An 18248-nucleotide genomic window follows, 5' to 3' on the forward strand; every position below is an offset into this window, starting at 1 on the left:
AGCCACAGCCTATCTGCCAGCATCCCCCACTATCTAGGTTTTTGCCCATAATGTATCAAAGGCAAAACAGAGGGATGGGTATGATGCACGTGCATCAGCCCAGGGGCCGGTACATGGCTGGCGTCCAGGTAAGGCAGGCCTGGGGCAGACGTTCTTTACACAGCTCCCACCCTACTCTAAGTCCACATTAGGCAGCCAGGCCACCTTAGCCTTGGAGGGGAGGACACCAAAGGGACTTGCCTTCCCAGCAGTCAGAAACAGACCTACACCCCAGTGGGTACCCAAGGCTTCTTTCCTTAGGCCCCATCCCATTTAGGAAGTTGGGGAACACACTGGGTGAGTCCAAAGGCTACCAAAGCCTGGCTGTCTGGAGAGGCTAGCTCAGAGTCAGCCCTGGGGGCTCCTGGGCCTCGGAAGGGCACACCCTGCCTCCCTCCAGGCCCACCTCCAATCCCTTCCCGCTTCCAGCTGGGCCAGGGGAGCAGGAAGACCCCTGGAGCACCGGAAGCAAGAAAGAGGCAGGCAGGGGCGGCTAGCCAGGTTTGTGCTCGGACTGTATTCACACAGAGACACGTGGCAGCTTACATTGGACAAAATGAGTAATAAAAATTGGCTTTAAATATGGAAAAAACAAGGCCCTGTAATCCCATGCTACCCTAACACTGAGACCAGGATGGCCATCACAGTCTGGGAAGGGCCAGGACTGGGGCCTGGGGCACAGGCACAGCCTTGCCCTATCCCCTTCACCCACACAGGTACACACGCGCGCGCGCACACCACAGGCGCACACAGGAAGGGGCGGATTATTGCTGGGCACGTGTCTATTGTTATGAGGGGAGTCTGGAATGTTTGAGGGTTGACCAGGGATGCCCCACCCCCTCCTAGGGGCTGGGCTCAGGCGTTTCTGAAAGAGGTGTCTCCAGGACAGGGCCCAGCATCAGGGACCAGGCCCTGGGAGCTGGAAGGCAGAGGCAAACCTATCTGGGCCGGCCGGGGCAGTGGGCTGACAGGTCTCACAGCCGGCCCAATCTCTGGACATTTTGGCACAGGCCTAGGGGATACAGAGGCCCCAGATCCATCTCTGACAAGCACTGAGAAGGGACAGCTTTGGGCCCCAGAGAGTAGCAGCCTGGGCCCAGGGCAGCGGGGGCAGGCACGAGTCTTACTCAGAGGCCGGGGGTGGACAGCACAGTGCTGAAGGCTCAGGGGTGTGACCACCCTCAGCCATCCAAGCTGGGCCGGAGGAGCCTTGAGTTTGGCAGTGGCTCCTCTGCCAGCTCCCGCTCTCCCAGCCAGGGCTGGCTGCCCCCAGGAGCCAAGGCGGGCGCCAGGTCTGCGGCAGGAATTAAGAACGCTCTGGTCGCTATATACATTCGTACAAATACATAAATACAGAAAGCCCCGAGCTCCACAGAGAAGAGCTGAAGGGACGCACCTTTGTCCCAGGGACGGCCCAGGCCCTGCCAAACTCAGCCAGGCCAGGGGCTGAGGGGCGGAGGACACTGGGGACAGCTCCGTCTGCGTTCCCCAGGCCACGACTTGAGTGGACAATGGGGAAGACCACTGTGCAAAACTGTAAACGGCGCTCGGAGTAGCTGCTACCGCCAACTGCCGGTGGGAGCCTCGGACTGGGGGCTAGAGGCGGGTGGGGAGCTCTTCCTCGCTGTCGCTGCAGTTTCCACAGCAATCCTGGAGGGACGGGGAAGACACGGAGGGAGGGAGAAAGGCAGAGCAGGTGCTATTAACCACCAGGGACGTCACATGGGGCCGACCCTGCCAGGGTAGGCCAGGAGCTGCCTGGGGGGGCACACTCTGGGGAGGGGCCTCTCCACGAGGAACCTGGAGCAGCAGCTCAGGCCACACGTGGGTGGGCGTCATTGCAGAGGCTGCTGGCAACAGACTGAAGTCAGGGGGCTGGGTAGATCCCAGCCCTCTCCCCTGGGGCTGGCAGAGACAGGGCACGGGGAGACAAGCTAAGCAAAGCTGGCAGCTCGAAGGGGCTAGGGTGCAGGGAATCGAAGCAGTGGGCAGGGGGAGTGGGACGGGCACCAGACTTCTTTCTCCCACATCTTGCCTCTGCCATGGAAGGGCTGCCCGTGGCTCCCCGAGGCCAGGCAGCAAGGCCAACCCACGGGGAGCCCACACTGCTCACCTCTGGAAAGAGAAAAGAGGCCATGAGCCCAGCCAGGAGTGGGGGACAGGCGGGAATGAGGCCAGAGACCCTGGGCACCGCAACAGGGCTGGAGGATGCCCACTCCCAGTGCATGCGGGCACCGGCTCTGCCTCCCACCCGCCGTCCCCTGGAGCCAGGCTGGGGGCCCAGGTAGGCCGATGCTGGGGCTTACTTGGCGACTGAAGAGTCTCTGCAGCAGTCCCTTTTTAGGGGGTGCAGGTGGCTGGCCCTTCCAGTCCAGGTCTGGGGGAACTGAGCCATCCAGCCCAAAGACATTCAGCTCCTGGAAGCACTCAGTCTCCACCATCTGCTGAGGAGCAGGCAGCTGTGACATATGTCCCCAGGGCAGCCTCCTGGAGCCCACCCCACCAAGCAGGACAGGCCCCCACCTCGTTCTGCCAGGGGATGGGCACGCTGCCTGTGGCAAACTTCTGGTAGAAGTCCTGGTCGGTAGGCTCCAGCTCCACGCCCTTGACTGTAGAGAACTGTTCAATGTCCAGAACATCCTTGCAGTAAATGGCCTGGGGCTGGTGGGAGAGAGGCAGTGGTCAGATAGGAAACGCACACAGACACGCACACGTGAAGGCAGTTCAGCCCTGATTCTGACTCGGGTCTTGGCCTGGTGCTGCCCTGACACCAGCAGCTCTCTGATTTGGAGTCAGAAACCAGGTACCCCACGCACTTCCTAAGCGGGGCAGGCCCTTCTCTCCGAAGCCTGGTTTTCCCCTCTGTGAACTGGGTACGTTATTCCTCACTGCTCAATGGTCGTGAGGCTGTGTAAAGGCCAATGCCAGGCGCCTCCTTCACCTGCCACATCTTGCCTCTGCCATGGAAGGGGCTGCCCGTGGCTCCCCAAGGCCAGGCAGCAAGGCCAACCCACAGGGAGCCCACACTTCTTCCTGGGTTTGCAGTTGGGGTGGGGAGTACAGGCTGAATCTCAGCTGGCCGCTCGGCTGAGCACCGCCACGCAGAGCCTGGAGCTGGTGACTCCTTGGCTCCCTGCCCTGCGATGACCTGGGATTTGCTTCGTCTTCTCTCCCAGCCAATCAGAGGACTGGCAGTCTCCCACCGCTCCACCTCCCCAGACCCACGCTGGGAGCCCATCTCAGCTCCAGGAGGCCACCTTCTTTTTTATCTTAACATGGTTTTCTAAACCCTTCAAATAAGATGTCAATTAAAATATCATCGTCATGTAAAATGGTGCAGCGGCTTCGGAAAACAGTCTGGTAGTTCCCCAAAAAGTTAAACATCATTACCATATGACCTGGTAATTCTACTCCTAGGTATAGACCAAGAGAAATGGCAGCATCTGTCCACACAAAAACTTGTACATGAATGTTCATAGCAGCAATAACAGCCAAAAAGTGGGAACAATCCTAACGTCTACCAACTGACGAACAGGTAAGTAAAATGTGGTCCATCCATGCAATGGAGTATTATTCAGCCTTAAAAAGGAATGAAGCACTGATCTATGCTACAACATGGATGAACCTTGAAGATATTATGCTAAATGAAAGAAGCCAGGCACAGAGGATCACATACTGTGTGATTCCATAGCTATGACATGTCCAGAACAGGCAAACAGAGAGAGACAGAGAATAGACTGGTGATTGCCAGGAGCAGCTGGAGGGAAGAATGGAGAATGACTGCTAAGGGTATGGGTTTTTTTTTTTTTTGCAAAGTGGGGCAGGTAATGAAAACACTCAAAAATTTATTGTGGTGATGACTGCATAACTAAAAAGCCAATGAATTGCAATTTCTTTTTTTTTTTTTTAAGACGGAGTTTTGCTCTTGTTGCCCAGCCTGGAGTGCAATGACATGATCTCAGCTCACCGCCACCTCTACCTCCTTGGTTCAAGCGATCCTCCTGCCTCAGCCTCCCAAGTAGGTGAGATTACCGGCACACGCCACCACACCCAGCTAATTTTTGTATTTTTAGTAGAGACGGGGGTTTCACCTTGTTGGCCAGGCTGGTCTCAAACTCCTGACCTCAGGTGATCCATCCACCTTGGCCTCCCAAAGTGCTGGGATTACAGGCATGAGCCACCACACCGAGCTGAATTGTACATTGTAAATGGGTGAATTGCATGGTATATAAATTATATAAATTAAACTCAAAAAAGATGTTAAAAAAATCATCATCAAGCTTGCTTTTCATCTACTGCTTCTACAAAGTTAAACTCCAGGGCACTGATTTTATCTCCAACCTTGAATGGAAGATCCAGAGGCAGTGTGGTTATTTCAAGGTTAAATGAGATGATGAACACAGGAAACAGAACAGACTGAGTGGTGAGTGGCAGTGCCAGCCTCAGAGGCAAGCTGGCGAAAGTCAGGTTGTCCTAGTTCAAGTGCCTCTGACAGGGCCCACCTTTGCTTTGGAAAACAGTCTGGCAGTTCCCCAAAAGGTTAAACATAGTTACCATATGACCTGGTAATTCTATTTCTAGGTATAGACTAAGAGGAATGGAGGCCAAGGTGAACAGCTTCCCTGAGGTCAGGAGTTCGAGACCAGCCTGGCCAGCGGTTCCAGTGAGGCCCATGTGAGGCAGTCACTCAGGGCAGTAGCCCCCTCGCTGGCCTCCCCACTTCCACTCACACCCACTATGGCCCACTCCCCATACCTCACAATCCTGCCCAGGGTCCCCCAGTGGTCCCATCTTGCTGAGAACCTGCCCGCACTCCTCTGCCTGCACGGGCTCACTCAGCCACACAGGTGTCCTCGCAGCTGCTGCCCCTCACAGGGCTGGCCCCTGCCTCAGGACTGCAATGCCTGGCTGTTTCTTCTGCCTGGAATGCTCACACCTCAAATCTTGGCGTGGCTCTCTGCTTCACATATTTTACATTTCTGCACCACCATCACCTCCCCAGAGACCACCGTGTCTAAAAGTACTCCCCTCACCATCATTCTCTGCCATCTTCGTAGCTTGCTTTTTTCTTTTTTTAATTAATTAATTTATTTTTTTGAGACAGAGTCTCGCTCTGTCACCCAGGCTGGAGTGCAGTGGCTCGATCTCTACTCACTGCAAGCTCCGCCTCCTGGGTTCACGCCATTCTCCTGCCTCAGCCTCCCGTGTAGCTGGGACTACAGGCGCCCGCCACCTCACCCGGCTAATTTTTGTATTTTTAGTAGAGACGGGGTTTCACCATATTGGCCAGGATGGTCTCGATCTCTTGACCTCGTGATCTGCCCGTCTCGGCCTCCCAAAGTGCTGGGATTATAAGCGTGAGCCACCGCACCCAGCTGTTTTCTTTCTTTTTTTTTTTTTGAGACTAAATTTTGCTCTTGTCGCCCAGGCTGGAGTGCAGTGGTGCGATCTCAGCTCACCGCAACCTCCTCCTCTCGGGTTCAAGCGATTCTCCTGCCTCAGTCTGCTGAGTAGCTGGGATTATAGGCATGCGCCACCACACCCAGCTAATTTTGTATTTTTAGTAGAGACGGGGTTTCTCCATGTTGGTTAGGCCAGTCTTCGAACTCCCAACCTCAGGTGATCAGCCTGCCTCGGCCTCCCAAAGTGCTGGGATCACAGGCGTGAGCCACCACGCCCGGCTGCTTGCTTTAGTTTTCTTTATCACACTTAACGTTACATGGAATTCCTTCTGGCTTACTGGTTTATTTGGGTGTGTCTCCCACTAGAATATAAGGGCAGGACTGGCTCCAGTGGGCCTCATTATCTCCAGGGTCTGGCATAAATGGGCACTCAGCTATTTGCTAAATCAATAAACGTGTGTCAGCTATCAACCTGGCCTGCCCTGCCCATCCTTCAGGCCTCTCCAGTGTTACTGGTGAACCGTTAATTACAGGACCCAGTCCTCACAGACAAGGGAAGGGGAAAGCACATGACCTCATCTTAGCCAGTCAGAACCGTCCCTGTGACTGTCACAGAGAGAAGCCTAATTCATAGGGAGGGAAAGAGTCAACAGGTTGAAGGCAAGGCAAGAGCTGGAGAATCCCGGCACACAGCAGAAAACCCTGAAGCTGGCCCTACTTTGGGACTTTCTGGCCAAATGAACCAATACACTCCATGTTGAGCTTAAGTGAGTTTAGGCTGGTTTTCTGCCACCTGGACTCTGACAGCTAGAGGACACTCTTGCCTGCTGAGTGCCTGGCCCACTGAGATGCTCAGTTAACAGGTGAGACTCCATAAGGGGAAGTGACCACCCACAGAAGGACGGCCAGCCCAACAGCCCCTCCCACTGCTGGCAACTGCACTGTGGTTTTCCTCTGGGGAATGGAGCTTCCCCATTGGTGCAAGGTCAGGCGGGTGTATATGGTCTGGGTGTGGCCAGTGAGGGACCATGAGCAATGAGGGGCAATGGGCATCAGTCTTGGTACTTCTTTTCCCCCATGAGGATTTCTTTTGAAATTATTGGGCAAGGCCAGGCGCGGTGGCTCACGCCTGTAATTCCAGCGCTTTGGGATGCCGAGGTGGGCGGATCACCTGAGGTCAGGATTTCTTTTTTTTTTTTTTTTTGAGACGGAGTCTTGCTCTGTCGCCGGGGCTGGAGTGCAGTGGCCGGATCTCAGCTCACTGCAAGCTCCGCCTCCCGGGTTCATGCCATTCTCCTGCCTCAGCCTCCCGAGTAGCTGGGACTACAGACGCCCGCCACCTCGCCCGGCTAGTTTTTTGTATTTTTTAGTAGAGACGGGGTTTCACAGTGTTCGCCAGGATGGTCTCGATCTCCTGACCTCGTGATCCGCCCGTCTCGGCCTCCCAAAGTGCTGGGATTACAGGCTTGAGCCACCGCGCCCGGCCGAGGTCAGGATTTCAAGATTTCAAGACCAGCCTGGCCATTATGGTGAAACCTCGTCTCTACTAAAAATACAACAATCAGCCGGGCATGGTGGTGGTTGCATGTAATCCCAGCTACTCAGGAGGCTGAGGCAGGAGAATCGCTTGAACCTGGGAGGCAGAGGTTGCAGTGAGCCAAGATCTCGCCACTGCACTCCAGCCTGGGGGACAGAGCAAGACCCTGTCTCAAAAAAGAAAAGAAAAGAAAAAAAGGAAAGAAAAGAAGAAAGAAAGGAAAAAAGAATGAAGGAGGGAAGGAGGGGAGGGGAGGGGAGGAAAGATGCTCTCTGTCCACTGTGGCAGCTGGGCTGCTGAGGCCCACTGCTGCCACACCCTGGGGAGAGCTACCTCAGTATGAAGACTACACACTCAACAGTACAGGGAGGGGAGGGAGAGAGTTCCTAGGACATTGTCAGAGGCCCCAAGCCCCATCCAGGCATGCCAAAAGCTGGAACTATCCTGGGGCTTTTCCTTTTTTGTGAATTATCTTTATTTTTGTGGCTAAACCACTAGATTGTTTTTTCTGCCGCTTGCAATGGAAGCTTCCTAGCTGATACTATAAGAGCCCCTGAGCCCCAGCCCCAGCTGGGCCCCGCCTTCGGCAGGAGTGAGCTGCACTCACGTCAGGCTTGAAGGGCGGCTCCAGCATGCCGGCTCCCAGCCGCTTGAAGTTCAGCTTCTTAAAGAGGGGGTGCTCCTTCACCTCGCGGGCACTGCCGCCACGACACCCCAGGCGTTCAGCTGGGTCCTTGCAGAGGAGCTGTGGCAAGGCAGGGGTGAGGCGGCCGGGCAGGCGGGTGAGTGGGTGGGAGGGAGGGAAAGGTGCGTCCACCCCAGCCCTGGCTGGCCAGGCTTCCGTGAGCTGCCGTACCTGTGAGCAGAGTGAGCGGGCCTGCGGGGAAAAGCGCTCGGAATACTCCTCGGGGACCTCCTTCACCAGCCGCTCCACCTCCTCCCGCTTGATCTTTTTCTTCCTCTGCTGGAAGGGCGACTGGCCTGCGATCATTTCGTACAGGAGGCAGCCGAGCGCCCACCAGTCAGGGCTGAACGTGTACCGTTCATTCTTTACCACCTCCGGAGCTGGGTGGGTGGCATGGGAGTTAGGGCTGGGCAGGAGGCGGGCAGTGGACCCTCAGGCCCCAGGAATGCCAGCGCACGTTAGGTCTGGGATCCACTCAAACCCGCTGGCCAGGCAGGTGCCGTCCCAGCTTGGGGGGGACCTTGGCCAGTAGGAGAGCACAGGCCCCATCAAGCGGTTGGGTACAGCCTTGCAGGAGGCCACGCCCAGGTCCCTGGGTCTTCAGATTTTACACAAGAAGTCAGAAATCTGTATTTTGTATGTGAAACCATCTGGCTTACTAAAAACAATTTGACTTAAACACAAATGTAGGCCAAATTGGGCCCACGTGGCTACCAGTTTGCAACTTCTGGATTTAATAGCAGTGAGAAGAAGGAAACTCCTATTTTCTGACTACCTCCTACCTTCCAGGGCAGCCCCGTGGGGAGTTTTCCCTGAACTCTCTCTTTTCATCTTCCAGGCAACCCTGGGAGGCAGGTATGATGAGCGTTTTACAGTGGCAAAGTGAGGCCGGGAACAGTGGAGTGTCTGGTTCAAGGCCACGCAACAGGCAAGAAGTGGAGCCTGCAGAGCCAGAACTCTGCCTTCTGTGTCTCTCAGTCTCCAAGTGGAATGTGGGGCCACATCTTGGCCCCTCCACTGGCCTCCTTCACAAATGGGCACAGGCAGGGCAGGGACTGGGGCCACAGAAACAGATGGAGGGTCTCTCTCCTCCATCCCCCGGTAGCCACTTGCAGGCTGAGCCATAGCAGGGTTTAATAAGTATTTAGCGGCCAGGCGCGGTGGCTCAAGCCTGTAATCCCAGCGCTTTGGGAGGCCGAGGCGGGCGGATCACGAGGTCAGGAGATCGAGACCATCCTGGCGAACACGGTGAAACCCCATCTCTACTAAAAATACAAAAAAAATTAGCCGGGCATGGTGGCGGGCACCTGTCATCCCAGCTTCTCAGGAGGCTGAGGCAGGAGAATGGCGTGAACCTGGGAGGCGACGGAGCTTGCAGTGAGTGGAGATCGCGCCACTGCACTCCAGCCTGGGCGACAGAGCGAGACTCCATCTCAGAAAAAAAAGTATTTAGCAAATGAATGACATGGTTTCACAACTGTGTGCGGCCCTGGCTGAGTCTTGGTCTCCTAAGCTCTAGAAGAGGAGCATTGGTATGGGCCCTTTCTACTGAGGCCCCTTCTGAGAGAAGCCTCCCTGACAGAAGTGGGTGTGGCTGGATGGGTAGACAGTGAGGGAACCCAGGAGGCTAGTGGGCCGGGCAGAGAAGACTCACCCATGTAGCCCACGGTGCCCACACGGCCTTTGATGGTCTGGCCCTCGGGCACGTGCACAGCCAGCCCCAGGTCAGAGATGCGGATGTGGCCTGAATGTGGGTGGAGAAACAGGTAGACCCGTTAACAGGCCAGGCTTCTGCCTCTCACCCCACCCTGACCCACCCCAGGCACCCCCACACACCGTGGTCATCCAGCAAGATGTTCTCCGGCTTCAGGTCCCTGTGCAGAAAGAAGAACAGGGTCAGATGCTGCTCAGTCTGCCAGGGAGCCAGACGGGGTCAGCCCCTCCTAGCTCACTTGCCTTCTGGGGCCAGGTGTGGAGCAAGGTGCAAGACTCATTTGCTGCCAGGGCGACAGACAGCCCTGCTCTCCCTGGCAAAAGCTCGGATTCAAGGGAGCAGAGGAAGGATTTATAGAGCTAGGACTCCCAGGACTCTCTAGGCAAGTGGAAGGCAGCTCCACCTAGGAGAGGCCTCCCCAGTGGCCTTGCTCACCCCTTGGTGACTGACTCTGCCTTTCCCTTCCATCAAATGGGACTACTCATCTGTCCCCTGACGAGGCTGCTGTGAGGCTCACAGGAAGTCAGCAACCTTCAGAGCCAGGGTGCTCTCTTACCCAGCCTCGTGTGCCAGGCACTCTGTACTTAACTCACTGGGTTCCTCCAACAACCTGGGAAGTAGGAATTACAGTCTGCTTCCTAGAAAAGGAAGCAGTGTTGGGAGCAGGGAGCTGACTGGCCCAAGGTCACACGGTAGGGGGTAGAGGGATTCCCCCGTGGGTCCACCAGAGCCCAAAGCCTAGGTCTGGGCCACTCAAGTTGGCCTGGCATGTGAGTTAAGCCAGTGCCACAGCCCCCACACCAATGTCCTTCTGTAGTCTGGCCTGATCGGCAGCCTTGGCCACCTCCGTCCAGGCCCAGCTGCAGTCGCTGGCAGGGAAGGACTAAGCCCCTGGGGTGGCCAAGCCCTCCCAACCTGTACACAATGCGCTCCCGGTGCAGGTCCTCCAGGCCACAGCAGATCTCAGCAGCGTAGAAGACGGCCCGTGCTTCGGGGAAGCCAGCCTGGCCCATGTGGTAGATGTGGAACTTGAGGTCGCCCCCGTTCATCAGTGTCAGCACCAGGCACAGCGCGTCCTTGGTCTCATAGGCGTAGGCCAAGCTCACCTGTGGCCGAGGGGACCCGAGCCCTCAGGCAGGAGCTGCGGGGCGCTTGGCGGCAGGGCTGCCCAAAAAAGCCTTCTCGGTACCACTCCTTGGGCCCAGCCTGCTCCCCAAGCCTGGCATCAACACCCCAAACCCGCCCTTCCCGGCATCCCGTGCGGGAGGGTGGGGCCTGGGGGTAGGGAGGGCCAGTGCGCCAGCATGGCCAAGGGGAAGAGAGGGTCCCCTTCTGTACTTACTACAAACCTACTGTTCACTTTCTCCAGGATCTGCTTCTCGTTCAGCGCCATGGCCTCCCCTTTCCGCTTCTTGATCCGCTTTTTCTCTAGCTTCTTGCAGGCGTACATCTTACCGGTGGCCCGCACCTGGCAGGCACACACCTGTGGCCAGGCAGAGAGGGGTGAATGGAGGCCAGCTGTGCCCTTGCTGGGCATCCAGGGGGTGGTCCAGGATCCAACACACCCACCCTTTTCACTCTTCCAGGGGCACTGGCCTGGCCACTCACCTCCCCAAAGCCACCTTTGCCCAGGACTCGGTACTGCCTGAAGGTGTTTTTGGTCACTGGCTGCCTGTGGCAAGGGGTGGGGAAGCAAATGCTGGCTGAGCAGGAGAGCCCAAGGCCTGGGAAGAACCCCAGCAACCTGGCCTGTCCCGGTCCAGCCTTCAGGGAGCTCACCTTTCCAGCCACTTCCACTGCAGGAAACGGTTGAAGTAGATGCTGTCGAGGTAGTCGGCAAAAGGGGCCACGCTCAGGTACTCATGGGTCAGCCTAGTGAGGGAAGGCAGGCCCAGCTCACCTGCCAGCCCCTGACATTTCAGGCTCTTGGCTTGATGGGCCAGGCCTCCCATTCTGCACACACTTAGCCCACAGGTATCATCGTCGGCCAGTCCTCCCGCTACCCTCCGAGTGGAGAGACACACAGACTGTGCTGAAGCTGTGGGTACTACTGAGGGGAGGCAGCCTGCTCAGGTCACACAGCAGGGGCAAGGCCAGGGCTGGGCAGCTGAGCTCCCTCACCAGCCACTGAGCTGTTCACAGTCTTCCTGACCCCCGGAAGCTCCCTCCTCTGGGCAGGGACAGGCTTACCGGGTGAGTTCCTGGAAAAGGTCTTTGCAGGGCCCCTGCTCCAGCCGCTGGGTGCAGTTCGTCACCAGCTGCCGGGGGACCTCTGGGATGAGGTCAGGACCCTGGGAACAAGCCCCAGACAGGTCAGTGCAGGGGCTCCCTTGGACGGCTACCCACTCCCAGGGGAGAGGGGTCAGGCATCTCGGGCTGGTGCCATGGGAGGCTGCAGGCCGGGGGTGTGCCAGCCAGCCTGGTTGCTGAACTCCTTCCTGCTGCCCACCCGTGAGGCAGAGCACAGAAGAGCCACTGGGAGGCCGCCTGGCCCAAGCCCAGCCCATACCCTGGGCTGCATGCCCGTCGTGCTGCCTGGAGCAGCTCCAGGGCACTCTCTGCCCAGGCTGTGTGTTATGCATGTCTGTGTGAAGAAACCACCCTCAGAGGCCTGATACTGTGGCCACTCCTCTCCCCGACACTGGGCTCTGGCGGCTCCTGTCATCTCTCCATCACTGCTCACTCACCGTGTGGCTCAGAAAATTCTGCATTAGCTGCCGCCCACATGCCTTTCGCTTCTCATCCGGGGTCACTTCATACTCAGCCTGCAGGGTGGAAAGCAAAGAAGCTGGAGGTCTGGACAGAGCAAGCAGCAGGTGTGGGGAGGAGGGGCACATGGGGCCGGGACCTCGGTCACCCGCAGGGCTGGGCAGGGCTGGGCTGCACTCACCACCCCATCCAGGAAGGCGATGCAGCGGCTCAGCTCCGGCCTCGTGGCACAGAACTCTCGGAACAGCAGGCGCCCAATGGGCTGCCGCTCGCACAGGCTGTGATAGTCACGCTCTGTGGGCAGTGATGGAAGCTGCTGGGTCCACAGCCCCAGAGCACATGGGTGGGGCATTCCTGCCCACACCACCAGGCCCTGGGCCCCCACAACAGCTTCCAGCTCTGCAGTGTGGCAGCCACAGTCTTCTTCGGAACCCTCACCACAACCCTAAGTTGGGCACAGCTGTTTTGGGGCTGTGAGGCCCAGAGAGGCTAACTGACTAGCTCGATGTCACACAGCCAGGAGTCTGGCTCCAGAGACCAGGACTCCACCCACCTCCCTGCATCGTCTCCTGATTTACACGACTTGCCTGATTTACACGACTTGCGTATGTCACAGTACTAGGGTTGGGTGCGGTCCATGAGGTTCCGGCCCAGCCCAGCCCTGGCCAGGCCCACACCTGCTGCCTGCCTGGCGAAAGTGCGAGAGGAAGCTGTGGCTTCCGGCACGCTCTCAGCTGGGCCTCCTTCCCAGGAGGTGGGAGCAGCCCCGGTGTGCTCTGCCCACGTGCAGGCCACCGGGGGCCTCAGCAACCGTGGGTGCTGCTCAGACCTGGGCCCTCGGCCAAGATTGGCAGGAACTGGGGTCCCGAGCCCTTCTGTTCCCTCCCAGGAGTAACCCTGTCACACTGCCCAGGCTGAGGGCTTCTGGTCAAGGCTTTGCTAGTCGCCCCTCTGGGCTGGGCCTGGGAGGCTAAGCCCCAGCGTGGAGCTCCCAAGGCAGTCAGTCTGTGGGCTGGCCCAGCGGCCACTCCCTCTGTCTTGTGGGCCCTGCTAACCTTAGCTGGCTCTCCTTTTCAAAGTGGTATCAACTGCCCCAATCTGCCCCTGCCCTATTCCTGACACCCGCTTCACCCACCCCCAGCGTGACCCTGTTTGCTATCTGCTCTCCACCCATCCCAAGCCTGGGAACTGAAACTGGGCTGAATGGTACAGTCCTCATCCTCCTGCTCACTGGATCCCCCAAGCCTGTCCCTCTGCCCCAGGGCAAGGTCTCAGGGGAGGCTCCCCCGGCCCCAGCAGGGCCCCCCGCATTGGCACCCGCAGGCCCTGCCCAGGCCTCACCGAGGCTGAGCCGCAGCTCTTCGCACTGGCTGATGTGCGGGAACTGCAGCATCTGCCGCCATTTCTTGCTTTTGCCTTTGCGATTTCCACCGCCACCTGTGGGAGCAAGCGGACACTGGGTCTCGGGTCTCAGTGAGGTCCAGGGCCTCTAGGGCCCAGCCAAGGCAGAGCCAAGGCAGAGTGGCACCTCAGGCCTTCCCTCTGCACGCTCCAGCACGCCCTTGCTGCGTTCCAGGACACACGTGGTTCTCCTGCTTCAGGCTCCTGCGCTGGGAGAGCCAAGAGAGGCAGTGAGGTCGCTGGGGGAGGACGGTGTTCCAAGTAGCTCCAACAATGGGTCCAGCCTCAGCTGCTTCCCACCAGGTAGGAGTTCCCTCAGTGAAGAAAGGGGAGAAGGACATCGCAGTGGGGGGAACTGCAGAAGGCCCAGGAGGGAGAGATTCTAGGCCAGTGGGGCAGGCCTGAGAGATGCACAGGGTAGCCTGGGGACAAGGAGGCTCCCAGGCCTCTGTCACCAGGCCCCACATCAGAGCTATCAAATGCTCAAATAAGGCAGGGGCAAGGGGGCTGGCACCCAGGACTCCCCATCCCCTGCACACTGGGGCTTCCCCGGTCCACTGCCTGCCTTGCTTGACCTCGCAGACACCCCACCTGCAGCGGCTGAGGTCACGGCAGCAATGGGATTGCCTGCAGAGCTCAACAGGTGTGAGAAACATGGACCAGATGTGAGATGACCAGGAACAGTGAAGGCCCCTGTGACAGAGGCAGCTGCAGGACACCAGCTGATCGCTTGATTGCTGCTAGGAGGGTTTCTGGCTCAGTGTGGCCAGCTCTTCTGATTTTTCAAAAGCAGCTGGAAATTCAGACTCTCACATAAAATATTGGCCCTCATTTTATAAAAAAAAAAAAAAAAAAACCTCACTGCAGCCAAAGAAATAAAATGTGTCAGGGAGCTAGCTAAACGTGTGTGGCCTGTGGCCACCAGGTTGAGGAGGGTGGAAGGGGCCTGAGCCTCCCAGAGCTGGGTCTGAATCTCTGATTCACACTGTAGGCCCATCACTTGCTATCTGTGAACTTCAGCTTCTCCATGTGTGTTATGTGGTGCATGGGAGACGCTGTCCACATTAAGTTGGGCTGAGTCAAGAGGTGAGCCTCAACTCCAACAACTCCATGGCAACCTTAGACAACCACTTTCTCATGCTGGGCCTCAGTTTCCCATCTGGTTTTCCAGTCCTGTATCCATCTGGCCTGGGTGAGGGCAGGTGGTGCAAGGGCAGAAGTTGCCTTCTAGGGAGGGGGCAAGGCGAGGTCCCTGGATGACTCCCTGACCTAAGCTGCCTGGAGGAGGAACTACTGCAGGGGCCCACTGAGAAACTTGCTAGAGGCCTCCTGCGAGCATGCCCTGCAGTCATTGCTTCACTGTGAGTGAGCAACAGACCCCCACCCCTCAACCCAGGGCAAGGCCTTCCCAGAAGGGGAACTCCTCCCCCACACCCACAGGTCCCTCACCCAACCCTCCATCCGCCAGCCTCCCACCCTCACTTACTTCCTCCTCCCCCCCCCAGCCACATCAAGGCAGCAGCAAAGAGTCACATGCAAATATCCTGTCCTGAGCTGCCCAGTCAGTGGGGCTCCTCCCCACCCTCCCCATCCCCTTTCAGTGTTCCTGGACCCCCTTCCCATGCCTCTGAGTGCCTGGGAAGAGAAGGGGCACTGAGGGAGGTCTCAAGCCCCAGCATTGTCCCACTCCATCCTCACAGCAGCTCTGCCAGAGCAGGCCCAATTTCCTATGAAAACTGATGTTCCGAGGTGAGGAATCAATTCACCCAAGATGACTAAGCCTAGAGGTGACAGGATTGGTACCCAGCTCCCTATGGCCACAACCCAAGCTCCTTTCCCACCCCAAACATGGCTGTATATATACACCAAGGGTTCCCAAACCCCACTTGGGGTCTCAGATCACTCGGGAAGCCGTCAAGGGTCCCAGCCCCAAGCTCATGGAAAGCCGGTTCATGAGTTAGTTCTGATGCAGCCCGCCCAGGCGCCTGGGCTCAGGACTCAGTGACAGTCAGGGTTTCCTTTAGTCTTTATATCCCACCCCTAACCGTTCCACAAAAAAGGGTACTGAAGTTGAGAGAGAAGAGACATGTTTAAAGCCATGAAGGTCGGCCAGGCGCGGTGGCTCATGCCTATAACCCCAGCAATTTGGGAGGCCAGAGGCAGGTGGATCACTTGAGGTCAGGAGTTCAAGACCAGCCTGGCCAACATGGTGAAACCCGTCTCTACTATAAATACAAAAATTAGCTGGGTGTGGTGGCGTGCACCTGTAGTCCCAGCTACTTGGGAGGCTGAGGGAGGAGGGTCACTTGAACCCAGGAGGCGGAGATTGCAGTCAGCCCTGCAATCCAGCCTGGGTGACAGAGTGAGACTCCATCTCAAATAAAAGCCATGCAGGTGGGAGGGGCAGAGCCAGGTTGTGGTAAGGGTTCTCAAGTGGAGGTACCAGTCCCCAGTCTGGCCACACCACCCTGTGCCTTGCCCATGGCCTGACAAAGCTTGTCCAAAGGTACCCACACTCTCCAGCCAGGCAGTGCCATCAGCAGGCCTGAGGCCTTAACTGGTTACAGCTCTAGGGAAGAAGTCCTGTTTCGGCCCTCCCCACCCCTCCTCCCTGGCTCGTTGGATGACAAGGCAGAACAGAATTGGCAGATGCCCCCAGAGGCTGGGAGGAAGGCCTAGCCCATGGGCTCGATAAGGGACAGGGGATAAGACGGGCTCCCCAGGCACTGAGGACCCAGCCTGCCATGCTATTTCTGAGCTGCACCTTGCCGGGGCACTCGGTGGGCATGGGGTGCCAGGTGTGGCACCCAGCTGGAGGTTCCTCTGGGCTTCCTATAGACTGTGCCAGTCATCCTGTGTCTTAGGCCTGAGTCAATCACAATATTGCTGTGTGACTGATGCTAATCCCTCAGCTTCTCACATGTAAAATGGGGCAGAAAGGTGAAGCAGATGACTTTTTAAGCCTGGAAGCCCAGTAAAGGGTGGAAAAACTGTCATGATCTCCCTCCTTGCCCTGGAGTTCCAAAAAGAAGAGTCTTATTTACTGCTGCTTCCCCAGCACCCTGGACAAGGTAGGGCAGAGTGGGTGGTCAGTGATCATGTTACTGAGGTGGGGTGTGGCAGGTGGGGGCAGACTGACCACAGGGCAGTGAGGACCCGGTCTGGTCCTTGTGTTTCTCCCAGGACCTGCACAGAGCAAGTGTCTGATAACATCTGGGGTGGGAGCCACGAGGAGCTACACACACACTCGGTCCACCAGACTGGTTTCCCCAGTCAGGCCTTTGAACTTACAAAACTGACAACGCAGCCTGCTCTGCTCCCACTTCTTTCTGTGTCCGCTAGGCCCACTAGACCATGGGCTCCCTGAGGGCAAATATTCATTCACCTCTGCCCTCAGTGTCCTGAGGCACGGAGCAAGTAGCAGTCCTATAAGTAGCATTTGTGACCAGGAGTTTCCCCAAGTCAGGTGGGCTGTGCTAGGCAGAGGGTCCGTTCATTCATTCTCCAGCCTTTACCTAACACCAACTTTCTGCGGGATTAGGCTAGGTGCTGGGGTCTGGGCCCATGGCACGTGGGGCATCTTTACACCTCTCACCTGGAGAGGCCTCAGAGAGGCTCTCCTGGGGCTCCGGTCCCACCCTTCCCTCTTCGTCTCTCCTTCTTTCACTCCTTCACCCCCACCCGCCGCGAGGGCGGCGGCCTGACCCCCGCCCCTTCCTGGGCCTCGAATCCCGGGGGCAGGTGCGGAGGAGGAAGACGACGGGCCGGAAAGGCTCGTGTCTGGGCGGGGTGTAGGGCGCAGGGCCCGCGGGCCTAGGGGATTCGACGGCTGGGTAGCCCCGCGGAGCTCAGACGCCGCGCACTCGCGCTCCATGCACCCGGGCCCGGCCGCCCGCCCGGCCGCCTCACCTTCGCGGGCCTTGAGTAGCACCGTGTTCGCTACGATGTTCTCGAGCTCCATGGGCTGTGGCGCCGCCTGGCGCGCCGGGCCGCACCGCCGGCCGGGATCGCGCGCGAGTGCCGAGGCCGGATGGGATCGGCGCGGCTCGGCTCGGCTCGGCTCGCAGTGACCGCGCCGCGGCCTCCCCGGCCTCCCCGGCCGCCGCAGCCAGCCGCGCACTCTCCGCCCCCTCCCGGGGGCCACCCCGGCGCTGGCCCGCCCCGCCCTCTGTTTACCTTACATGACCAATCACCGGGCAGAAGCTCCCCGCGCCGTCTTCCCATTAGTCTTCCTCTTCATCTTTTCCCCGCCCCCCGAGCTGGGGACTCGCTCAAATGAGTATGGGGGCGGGATCAATCACGTCACCTCTTCCTGGTTGGTCTGAGGGCGGGGTTCAGCCCCTAGGTTCGAATTTCTAGGCTTTCGTAGGATACCAAACTGCCAATTAGGGCCGAGCCCTCAGCCAGGACAACAGAGGTGGGTACTCTGGGGCACGCCCAGGAGGCCGAATGCGTGATTGGGTGAAGAAGACGTCCGTCATCTTAAGTACTGCATTTTGATTGGGCCATCGCCTGAAGGTGTGGCCCGGCAGCCTTTAGCTCGCAGATGGTTTTTCTAGGGTTTTGTTGGGGATGCGTTCCGTATCCTGGGCCTCCTGCGGGCTGGCAGCGAGTTTGTTTGGTCCACTTGTGTGGCCTTATTCCCTTGGGTCGGTCCCAACCAGGAGGGCGCACATCGAAAGAGGGAGAGACAGGGAGGAGGCTGCGGCCTCCGCAGCCGTTCCCCGACCTCTTGCCCGGTCGCCGCAGGCGCCCCGCCCA

At 58.1% G+C, this 18248-nt stretch overlaps 1 protein-coding gene across 3 annotated transcripts; it reads right to left on the bottom strand.

Moving 5' to 3' along the window:
* Positions 1-537: 537 nt before the first annotated feature.
* Positions 538-17615, bottom strand: GRK6 (G protein-coupled receptor kinase 6). Of its 3 annotated transcripts, none has more exons than XM_033180014.1 (16): positions 17397-17615; positions 13428-13523; positions 12268-12380; positions 12065-12142; positions 11568-11668; positions 11157-11249; positions 10986-11049; positions 10720-10860; positions 10293-10483; positions 9500-9537; positions 9318-9407; positions 7835-8043; positions 7586-7723; positions 2563-2700; positions 2346-2480; positions 538-1689 (listed from the first exon to the last, which is right to left on the bottom strand). In XM_033180014.1, exons 1-16 carry the CDS (start codon positions 17446-17448, stop codon positions 1636-1638), a joined length of 1731 nt encoding a protein of 576 aa, XP_033035905.1. In that variant the 5' UTR covers positions 17449-17615; the 3' UTR covers positions 538-1635. The 3 variants fall into 3 exon arrangements, with proteins under 3 accessions (XP_033035905.1, XP_033035907.1, XP_033035906.1); XM_033180015.1 differs by lacking the exon at positions 538-1689 and adding an exon at positions 1698-2154; XM_033180016.1 differs by lacking the exons at positions 13428-13523; positions 17397-17615 and having other exon boundaries at positions 538-1691; positions 12268-12662.
* Positions 17616-18248: the final 633 nt, after the last annotated feature.

This window comes from Trachypithecus francoisi, unplaced genomic scaffold (assembly GCF_009764315.1).
Source record: "Trachypithecus francoisi isolate TF-2019V2 unplaced genomic scaffold, Tfra_2.0 Lachesis_group2, whole genome shotgun sequence".
Taxonomy (NCBI): Eukaryota; Metazoa; Chordata; class Mammalia; order Primates; family Cercopithecidae; genus Trachypithecus; species Trachypithecus francoisi.